The 10,801-nt window shown below is 49.0% G+C and overlaps 2 protein-coding genes across 5 annotated transcripts in view; both read right to left on the bottom strand.

The window, feature by feature from the left end:
• Positions 1-56: 56 nt before the first annotated feature.
• NPFF (neuropeptide FF-amide peptide precursor) lies at positions 57-767 on the bottom strand (the record flags this gene model as incomplete). The annotated part of the gene is made up of 3 exons (XM_079937490.1): positions 57-203; positions 316-536; positions 666-767. The coding sequence occupies 3 exons, from the start codon at positions 765-767 to the stop codon at positions 110-112; spliced, it is 417 nt and encodes a 138-aa protein (XP_079793616.1). The 3' UTR covers positions 57-109.
• Positions 768-884: 117 nt separating this feature from the next.
• The window catches only part of LOC307194839 (cyclic AMP-dependent transcription factor ATF-7), a 92,731-nt gene continuing 82,814 nt past the window's right edge, over positions 885-10,801 (bottom strand). For 3 of the 4 annotated variants that reach the window (XM_079938197.1, XM_079938198.1, XM_079938199.1), the window contains one exon: positions 3,742-9,240. In XM_079938197.1, the coding sequence (XP_079794323.1) occupies positions 9,023-9,240 (218 nt within the window). In that variant the 3' untranslated portion in view covers positions 3,742-9,022. Of the gene's footprint in view, positions 3,269-3,741; positions 9,241-10,801 lie in introns of those variants that run through there. The other variant, XR_013830643.1, reaches the window with a different exon arrangement.

The following is a 10,801-nucleotide window of genomic DNA, read 5'->3' as shown; positions in this document are numbered from 1 at the left end:
TCATACAGACAGACACGCACACTGATTCAGAAGCCAGACAGCTTTATTTGGGGGGACACGTGGCACTTTCGGGTGTGGGCCTTGCATGCAAACATCAAAGGATGGCATGTCACTTCTTCCCAAAGCGCTGAGGGGCAGCCAGGCTCCAGAATGGGGAGCTCAGCCTTTCGTTGCTCCAGGAGCCCCGGGTGTTTCTGCCAAACCTTAGGAGAGATCCATCCTCAGCTGTAGGCCCTTCCAGTGCCCCCCTTCCCCGCTGCCCTCCCGCCCCTCTCACTCTGGCCCTTGCCTTGCCCATGTCCCTCTTAGACTCACCTCTGGGGCTGAAACAGGAAGGCTGGACTCCGGCTGGGTCTCTGCATGGCCTGGAGCAGGGAGCGCAAGAGTGCCCCGGGGGTCTGGGCATCCTGCAGTGGGCGAGCGCCACGGTCTTCCTCCTGTGGTACAGGGGCATCCGGGAAGGAAGATGGGCTAAGGCCTTGGGCGTTTCGGTCACGAGGGGAAGGGAGTGGCTTCCGGGGGCAAGTTGTAGGAGGCTAAGGAGTCATTTTCTCAGATGTGAGGACCCAGTGACCCTGGCAGCCAGGGAGTATTTGAACCTGGAGTACAATTCTCAAGCTGAGGTACAGGAAAATGGTGACAAGGGGGTGGGCATGCTGACTTACCGTGAAGCTCTGGTCTCCTTCATCCTGGCCCCCTGGTCCTTCAGCGCGGCCCCAGTCTGTTACTAACAGCAGCAGCAGCACTGCTGCCCGTCTGGAGTCCATGCTGCCATCTGCCTTCCTTTGGCCACACCCGCCTCTTATACCTGCTGTCCCCGTTCCTCACCCCCGACAGCAGCCTGAGGGGGAATCTAGAGCAGGCAGTGGAAATGCACAGCTCCATGAAGAGCCGTCTGGGACCGCCCCCCACCCCAGCCCCGCTTTCCTCTGGCCCCCGTGGGACTTCCAGCTCTCAGCCTCCGGCCCCAGCCCCTAAGCCTGGAGTTATAGACTTTATTAGATGCATAAATCCTGTCTCCAGAGCTCAAGAAGCATCATTAATTGCAGATGCTTTGTCAGAGCCAGGCCCTGGGGGACCTTCAAGAACTCCCAATCCCTCAACAGGTTGGAGAGCAACAACTGATCACCTCCTCTTTCCTAACTTGTAGAATAAAAGCATAGAGACAGTCCTGTCCGGCTAGGCATTATGTCCTAGGAAGGAAGGAGGGAAGCCAGGGTCAGAGTCAGCCAGGATGACCCAGTCTGGTGACTGGAGAGGCTGCAGGAAGGGCCACGCAGCCCATTCACACCCATGGGTATGTACGTGCCTGTTGGAGGATCAAAAATGGAATCACTACTCTGAGATTTGCCTGTGGATAGAAAAGTGAGATACAGGAGACTAAAAGGTTTCAGAGCCCCCAGAAAGTGGAGATTGCTTCAGATGTCTGTAGACAGACCCCCATCTTCACTTGCACTGTTGAGGACCTGCCTCACTTCAGCCTAGGGAGCAGTGCTCTGCAGCTGAAGCACTGCTGCCACCCTGTGGTCACAGCTCTGCATTGTCAGGCCCGGCCATTTCCTTTTTCTGGAACAGAGTTTGTTGAAGGGTAGGGTGGCTGGAGGTCCTCAGGCCCTGACCCCACCGAGTCCCAGAAAGGCAGGGGCAGGATACTGGGGTGCCCACCTCCCTCTAGTCACTCCAGGCTCTGCCTGGCTCTGGCCCTGACCTACTGGGGCAGGTGCCTAGAATGCCACCTTAGGAAAAATCAGTCACTGCCTCTCAGGAAGCGTTCCTTCCAAGTCATCTGGTACAGTTTCCCTTCTGATCCTAGAGTCCCTTCCTCAGCAGTCCCACCAGTGTGGCTCTTGATGCTGCAGAGGTGCCATGACATAAAGGGCCTGTGAATCAGACTTCGACAAGATGCTTAGCTCTCTGTAAGAAGTTTCTTCACCTAAAACATGGCAACGTTAAAAGGAACCACTTCCTACGGTGAGCATTATTTGAGATACTTTTTGTAACCCATGCAGCACAGGACCTGGCATAGAGCAGGCTTCCTCACAACGTTAGCTGTGATTCTCCTGCGTCCTGGGGAACTTGCTATCTCCTCAGTCCAGACAGAATCATCCTTGCAAGGAGCTGGCTTTCATCTCCCTGTGGCCTCCACCAGGGGTCCTGGTTTCCCTCACTCTCAGAGAACACTTCTCATCTTTCATGTTACAAGCCTTTCCCATGTTTGAGGACAGATTTCATTCTTCCTTCCTTCTTTCTTTCGTCTTTCTTTGTTCAAGCGGAAGCGTTCCCCCTTCTTTAAAGTGAGGCATCTAGAAACCAACTTACACTTAGGATAGGTAGGTTAGATCAGGTTTTGATACTCACGTCTATCAATGCAGCCTAAGCTAGGGTGAACCTTTTTGTAAGCTTTGTCTCACCGCTGGTCCCAAGCATAGAACCTGACATTCATCATCATTACATCTTGTAGTTTCACCACTTCTTACATGGGAGCATCAAGTCCACGAGGAGATGGTTCTTCTGTGGGAAATGGGTCCTGCGCTGTATCAAGGTCCTTGTCCATTCTTATCTGACCAAGTTCAGAGGAACAAGGTGTGAGGGTAGATGGGGTGCTGCAGAGCCGTTCCAGGGTCAGAGCCGTTTTAATCCAGCTCTTGCACTTCGCTGTGTGCCTTGGGCAAGTGTCTCAAGCTAAACCTTGGGTCATCATCAGTATCATGAGGTAACTGCTCCTGTTATCAAGAGGTTTTGTGAACAGTAAATAACTTGATGAATGCAAAGCATCTAGCACTCCACCTAGCACACAGCAGGCACGCAATAAATGTTTACCCTCTGTGATTTCTCTGATCGCCAGTTACAAGTGGATCTGAGCTGAGGCTGCATTCAGAAAGGGGCTGGTCTAGCTGCTTCCCGTGTCCTGGATGGAGGTGATGGGTCTCTCCTTTGGCTAGAAGTTGGAATGGGTTAATTCTTTTAACTTGGGAAACTGTCCTCCCTTCAGTCTCATCCCCACCTCCAAAACCTCTCAATCTTGGTTTCGGTACTTGGCTTTCAGCAACTTCCTTTACTACTCTCTGGACTCCCACGTGCTTCTGACCACCATGAAGACCACCACTGCCTTTCCCGCTCCGCAGGGGAGACTGGCACTCCCTGTCTGTGTCAGTTACACCGAACACCAGCCACAACAGCATGTACATCTCCTCTCTCCTACTGGAAACCCCTCAGAGGTACCCAGCTATCTCCTGGTCAAGTTCTTTAGCCTGGTCGCCCTCCTCACCTGTGGTATCAAGGAAGACACAGATGCAAGGAATTAGTAGTGACTGCTCCACACCTCCCCATAGTTCCTGAGCACTACCTAGTTTTTTCTTGTAAACTATCTTGCCTGTTTCTAAATAAACTCCACCTCTCATTTCCAGACTCCCCTCCTCCCCACACACACAGAACTCATAGAATCATAGAGCACTTCTTCTGTCTGCGTCTAAGTGCACTCCCCAGGCATGCTGGAAACTTCTTGAGGGTAGGGCTTATTATTTTTTAATTGCGGGGGTGGGGGACATAACACTGAAAGGTTAAGAGGCCACTTGCCTTCCACCGCCCTCCAAGCCCCATTCACGCAAAACACACAAGTTCTCTAGTGACGGCTCCCATGATGCCAAGGGCCCTCGTCCCTAAGGGCAGTGCACAGATCTGAGCCTTCTGTTGTGTTACGTAATTTATACAAACCACCCACCTCCCCTAGGCTGTGTCTTCCCCTGCATAAAAAGGAGGGATAAGAATGCCAGCTGTTTCTGTCCTAAGAAATGGGAGAGTGAAGATTGCAGACATGAAAGCCCAATGAATTCCCAGAAAGAATGGACAATGGGACTTGTAGATCAGAGTATTGAAACATCAGACGGAACAGTGCTTCTCTTGATAGTTTAATGTTATATTTGCAGCATAAATAAGGCACAATATATGTCAGGGCAAGGGAGGGGGGAGAAGGCATGGCTGGGGGATAACTGCTATGTGGCAAGGGGGAAGGAGGAGGGACGGTCAGGGAGAAGAGAGCGAAGCCTCTGCCTCAGCCCCGTCCCAGGAGACTGTGAGCCTGCTCACAGGGATCATGCTGAAGTGCGTGGAGGGGAAGGGAGAAGACAGTTGCATAACAAAACAGCCTGTAGCACTGCATCCTCCCACCTGTCAAAGTCCACCACTGGGGACTGGGGAAACCCAGACCCAGAGTCAAGTTCCTTGATGACATGGAGAGGTGTTGCTACATGTCAAGATATACAGATGAACAGAGATATAACCATAGGCACACACAGCTTTTCAACAGATACCATGTCAGGAGGCTGTAGCCTCCACTGTTGGGGCTGAAGGCTCATCTCCCTGCCTGAAAGGTGTGTGTTGGGGGCGGGGTGAGTGGGAGAACAGGACAGCCGGTCCTTCCTGTAACAAAGAACATGGAGTGACCAGTCTGCAAGGGGATATGGGACAACTCCTGTCCAGACCCACGCAGGGCAGGTTTTAGGAGTAAGCAGAGGAAGACAAACCTAGATTTTGAGATGAGTGACATTGTTGTTGTTTTAATGGGAGTGGAGGGAGGGACTGGAGGAAATGGAAAAACATGCTAGTGCTAAGGCAGAGGATGGTACTTAAAATATCCTTGATACCCTGTAAGAATCTCCCAGCTTGCCCCTAAGGCAATGGTTCTCAAACTTTAGTGTGTGTTAGAATCACATTGAGTGCTTGTTAGAGCCCATCCCGAGTTTCTGATTCAGTATGTCTGGGATGGGGCCTGAATGTGCATTTCTAACAAGTTCCCAGATGATGGTCCTGCTGGTCCTGGACTACATTCTGAGAACCACTGCCCTAAGGGAAAGTCAATGAAACTAGTGCTCAAAGCCATTTCTTACAGCGAAATCCTCACTCACCAGTAGTTAACGCTGATGAGATAGCTCTGTGCTACCAGCCCCCATTAAAAAGAGAAACGCTAGCAGCTACAATACAAACCTGCATCTACAGAGGATGTAAGCTGCCTTAAGCTGCCCTACCCTCCCCAGCCTTTTCTCATTCCAGGGAAGAACTTTACCCCAAAGACACACGAATGAACTGGTATGGAGGGTGGGAATGTTGGCTAGCAACCACCTACACTCACCCCTGCTGGGTCACCACCCTGGGATGGTGAGGATTTATGTCTGTGTGCAAACAGAAACAGAAATCAGTCTGTACTATGAAGGGAATGATTAGGGTTGTGGGAGGCTGAAGTAGGATGGGGGGCCTCTAATCTGCCTTAGGATCCTCACCTGTCCTGCTCTTCCCTCCGCCCCAGTCAAACAAAAGTCTAAAGAAAGCAGAAAGAGCATATCAACAAAGGCATATGTGATACAGCTAGGAGGACTGGATTCTAAACAGACTGGTTATGACATTAAAAAAAAAAAAGTGTACATTTCCTTCCTGTGTATACAATGTACAATATTAATGAAAAATAATGATTTGGGGAGATGGGAAGGAAAGAAAAGGGAACTTCGTGGGGAAGAGCTGTCTTAGGGCTAGCACCTTTAAAGGAGCCTCTCAGTGTGAGCAAACGGGGGACTTAGGGACCAGAGGAGGAATATTTTGGTGTCTACTTGGTGGTTCAGGCTGTAGATGGGGCGTGGTTAGGGTTAAGCACCCTGTCTACCAGAATGGGTGGTGCTGGAGGGCAGTAAGTCAGCAAAGGAACTGGAACCACGGAACAGGCACAGGGAAGGCAGCAAAATGAGGTTCAGTTAGGCCATCTCCTCTTTTACTGCCACCGAGAGTGTACACAGTCTAGGACTTCGGGCCGAGGAGAGGAGCAGAGGCCGAAGGAAGCCAGATTTGGGTGTACGGCCAACAGGGAAAGATGAAGTAAAGGAGGCTGTACTCTTTCTAGTCCTTCCTCATAGTGTGGGAGGCTTTCAGACTCTTCAACTCTAAGCAAGCTTTCTTTTAAGACAATGGGGCAGTGCCCGCTTCGGCAGCACATATACTAAGACAATGGGGCATTAAGTCTGTGGACCAGAAGACCTGGCTCTGGCCCCTTTCTCTATGGCCTTGGGTCTCTAGCTGCTGTGTCCTTGGAGTGAAGTGGGAGGCCTGAGTCCTGTGTTCACTTAGAAGAGTCCTAAGGCATCCACATTCCCAGTCCCTTTTAGAAAGTGTCTTCCCTTAGGCCCCTAGAAAGGCTATGTTCCTTAAAAAGAGCTAAGTGACACCCTCCATGATGTTCTGGTCCAAAGGAGTCTGGAGGGCAAGGAGCAGGGGAGAGTGGCCACACAACTGGCTGCAGTAACAAGGTAAATGTCATTCCCCTTGACTACAGGAGAGACTTCAGGGCAAGCAATCGCTCTGCCTTCTTAGTGAGACTAAGGACCAACTGAAGAGCTGTCTGGGGTGGGGGAGGTCCTGTCGTTGTTCCTTCCTCATTTCACTGCTGCTTTACTACTAAGGTTCTGCCAATGCCTCTCGGTTAGGTCCCCAGTACTAACTTCCCACTGATGAAAATGAAATAAGGACTCAAGAGAATTAGACATGGGGATTACGAAACTAAATAAGACCCTCTACATAAATTAGCCATCCTACACAGGGACAGACTGGCAGGACTCAAACTTCCTCCAAGGCCAAGCAGTGAGGCAGGGCCTGTGTGCAGCGACAAACTGATTCTTAACTTGAAAAACACATGACTGAAGGGGGAAGAAAAACAGTCAAGGGTCTTATGAAGGCTCCTTAGGAGCCATAAACGCAGTCAAGCTTTAGGGCAAGGCTACAAGTGGGAAATAAAGATAACAAAAAATGAAACACAACTAAGGCAGGAGAAAATCCCAGGGAGCAGCCATCTAAAGGAAAAGTCCTGAGCACAAGTTATGGCTGTGAAGTTTTAAAGGCAAGTGGAGTCCCTGGAGGTGGTAACCTGCATCCTGACCATCTGCCGTGCCATTTGCTAGTCTGAGTCACCTCAGGGGCTGTTCCTGTTGGGTCCTGGGTGGGGGAGGATGAGAAAACCATGTTTTCTCTCCTTTCTCTTCACCAGGTGTGGCTTCTTCAACACCAGCTCTGAAAAGCAGGAGGGGAAATTAAAAACAAATGCAGTAGAACATGTCCTCTAACTGGCTCACCAGTTTATCAGTCTGAGGAGATGGGAATCTCGTAGCTTAGAACATTTCCTCATTCCTCTACGATAGCCAATTTTGGAAGATAAAATAAGAAAGGAAGCTGGCAGTCACTCTGTATGCATGTATAAGATGGAGGTAGGAGAGAGAGAGAAAAGGACATTATTGGCTTAGGCAGATGGCAGAAAGTGGCTCTGGGACAATTGGAAGGGCTTCATACTGAAGGGCTATTAAAGCTGACCTATCTATCCACAGGCCTCTGGCTTTGGACTGCTTCCTATGGCCTTGGTAGAAATTGCATAGTTCAGAGCCAAAGGAAGATGAGGAGTCTGAATGGGGAAGAAAGAGGGACAAGAGGGATGAATTTCCCCCCCTGCAACACAACTTTTCAAAGTAAGAATGGCTGAGAGCAACAGTCACCAATTTCCCAGGCAGGTCAGACTCTTCAACGAGCAGGGCTCTTCTGCTGACATCAGTGCTCCACCTTCCCTTCCCGTGCCTCCCCCCACCCTAACTTATACTCAAGAAAACCCACTCAGGACCTCGGCTATGATGCCTCAGGGTCCTGGGGCGTAGACTATGGAGAAGCATTGCATCCAGGGGGCAGAGAGAAGAAAAGAGCTAAAGAAACGCTACAGAACCAGAGAGACCTAGTGGCTAGGCTTGGAGCCTAGTGAAAGAGAGCGAAGGCAGATCCAGTGAGGACCAGTTGTGAATACCAGACCCTCACTCAGAAAAGAAGACAGATGTGTGAGACTGAGAGATGGGGGGCGAGGGGAGGTGAGGGAGCACAAGAATCCCCTACAGGACAGCTTCCAGAGGGCTGCATCAGAACTAATTATAGAAGAGAGACAGAGGCAGGAATGCAGGCAGGGGCACGAAGAGGGAGAGGCAGGAGTGGAAAGATGACCAAAAGCAATCTGTATGCTTTGGCTAGTAAACTCTTGTAAAACATAAAAGAATCAATCTAGTAACTTGATGGAACAAGCTTTAAACTACATTGTTCCTGCCTGTCCTGATGATTAGAACTGAAGGAGGATGGAGTGGGGGATGGGAAGGGAACCAGCCAGTCAGATCCTGGGCTCTTTCCCTTTTCACTACCAAGCACTATCTAATAAGGCCACAAGATGAGGTTGCCAAGGCTTAGTGGGAGGTGGAAAAGACCCCACCACCAGACTGGGAAAACTCAAGACATAAAATGAGGTACCCAAATAGCTCTGGAAATAAATGAGAAAGGACTAGACCGTTTGAGGTTTCATTTCTCTGTTTTTGTTTTGGTGGCAAGTAGGGAGGATTAAAGTTTATGGAAGAGCTGGGAAATACTGCTACTTCATACATCAAAGGTAACCTCACATTCTCCATAAGTGAATGTTTTAACTAGAATTTACGGAGGGGGAAAAAGGCATAAATAAGCAGCTACTGGGAGACAAAGTCCTGAGTCCATGGGGTGGCTAGGGATGGGTCAGCCATTGATATGCCATCAACTCTAGCCTCCCTCTACCTAGTAGGAAGTGGCATGCTGCTAAGAATCAAGAAGGTAATAGCCATGGCTTGGTGGAAAGAGGGGGAACTGAGAAACCGAAACCTAGAAGTACAAGGGTTAGTGTTAAAAGAGACAGGTACACGTGCATGGGCAGGGATGATTGTTCGGACCATCGGGAAAGGCCTTTGGCTGTGGGTACATCAGAAACTTCCCCCTTGGGGTATGATCTATGTGGCTCTGGGGCTTGGAGGCTCCTAGTACAGGTGTCAACGTAAATGACCATGTGAGAAAAGCCCCACATCTGACCATTACTCACAACACACAATTTCCCCCCCATACTGCCATGTCCAAGGCAGATGGGAGAGGATAAGATGACATCTCTCTTGGCTCTCGGGCGGGCGAGCTCTGGCTGGGGACCTCTCCACCAGGGGAGGCATCATCTGCCCGCAGACTGAGACTGTGGGGTCATGATCACATGCGACTGTATGGGCATGCTCAGTTCTGTCCTTTGGCTGGCCATCTGAGTGAGGACTGAGGTGGCCACAGCTTCAGCTGCAGAGCGAACGCTGAGGCCATTGCTCGGGGCTGTTGCTGAGCTGTGCTGAATCACAGGGGCTGGAGAACCCGTTGGCTCTGAGCTTTCCTTGGGGCTTTCTGCCAGGAAGGAGGGCAAAAAGCAGAGAGCAAGTGGTTAGAACATAGAATGGGGAAATAGGCAGAACTACCTTTTGCCATAATTCTAAAGGGGCCCAAAGGAAAATGAAGCCCATGTTTTTAGGGGGGAAAACTTCCCAGAATCTTGGCTTCTAAGCCATAAATGGGCTAGGAAACTGGAAGTTGTGAGAAGAGAAGCAAGCTAGGCCAAAATTAACCCATCTATCCCCATAAAGCAAACCCCCAACGTGTTAATTATACTGCCTGGCTTCTAGGTCTCTGCACAGTTCATTACCCTTATTGGAACACACTTCCTCTTATTCATGTCTTTGAAGGTGATTTAAAATAGATCTCTTTTTAGCTATCCTCTCTTATTAATGCTCACAACATTGCAATCATTCTATTATTTTTAATATTCCTTTAGCATGTAGTTGCACCATAGGTAAACCTGATAGATATCAAGCTACAATCAAATGATGTTACAAATGACCAGTCCTTGGCCAAGGTTCAGTCAACACAACCAACTACAAAGAGGTCTGTCAGACCCTCCTAACTATTAACTAGCTAGGCATTAACGATTTAACACATTTACTTTGAGTTATGCCACTCCACCTAAAGTGACAGTAACTTTTATTACTAAACACAAATGTCTGAGCTGCATACAAAGGTAACTCCATGTTGCTTAACACTCAAGGAGTTTCACTGAACATCAGATAGCCTCTCTGGCTACTTAAACAGAGATGTGTAGAATAAGGGCAAAATTTCAATAGTTGGTTGTATTTCTGACCTCCTGATAAATGCCTGAGTCTTCTTTCAGGATTCAAATACTACCTCCTCTGTGAAGCCTTCTTTGTTACACTCAGGAAATTAACTATTTCATCGTTTGTGCTTTCAGAGCATACATTCATTTATTCATCAAATATTTACTGAGTATTGCCCGTGTGCCAGGCACTAGGGTATATAAAGAATAGACAGGCCCCTTGTCCTCAGGAAGTTCCCAGTCTAGGGGCTCTTTGGGATACCTGTGCTTCCCTTACCCATGGCTGGACATGTTTATCTCCTCATAACCCTGTGAGTCTCTCAGAGATAGGAGAGTGTCTCGTTTGTCTTATGTCAGGTACCTACCACTATGTCCATACCACACAGTAGGAACTAAATACATCTTTGCTGTAACAAATAAGTAATTTCAAAGGTTGACTATCTGTCAGAGTTCTTGTAGGGACTGAATAGAAACCTTACTGTATATAGACTTCACACTGATAAATACTCAGTCCTTGTCATCCTTAGCCCATCAAAAGGACTGAAATAGTTGATCACTAAACTTCCTGAAACACTTTCTTACCTTGGCTTACAGAACACCGCACTCAGCTGCTCAGCTGGCTTTCCTCCTACCTGCTTGGCTACGCATTCTCAGTCTCTCTTGTGGGTCCCTTCTCATCTCTCTGACCTCTAAATATTGGAGTACCCAGGGCTCAGTCCTGGAACTTCTCTTTTTCTACCTATGTGCTCTCTTTGACAATAACATTTCATCCAGTTTCATGGCTTTAAAAGCTATCCATAT

The sequence above is a fragment of the Stenella coeruleoalba genome (assembly GCF_951394435.1).
Source record: "Stenella coeruleoalba genome assembly, chromosome: 11".
NCBI lineage: Eukaryota > Metazoa > Chordata > Mammalia > Artiodactyla > Delphinidae > Stenella > Stenella coeruleoalba.
The sequence above is the reverse complement of the archived record's forward strand: the minus strand, read 5'-3'. Positions and strand labels throughout refer to the sequence as shown.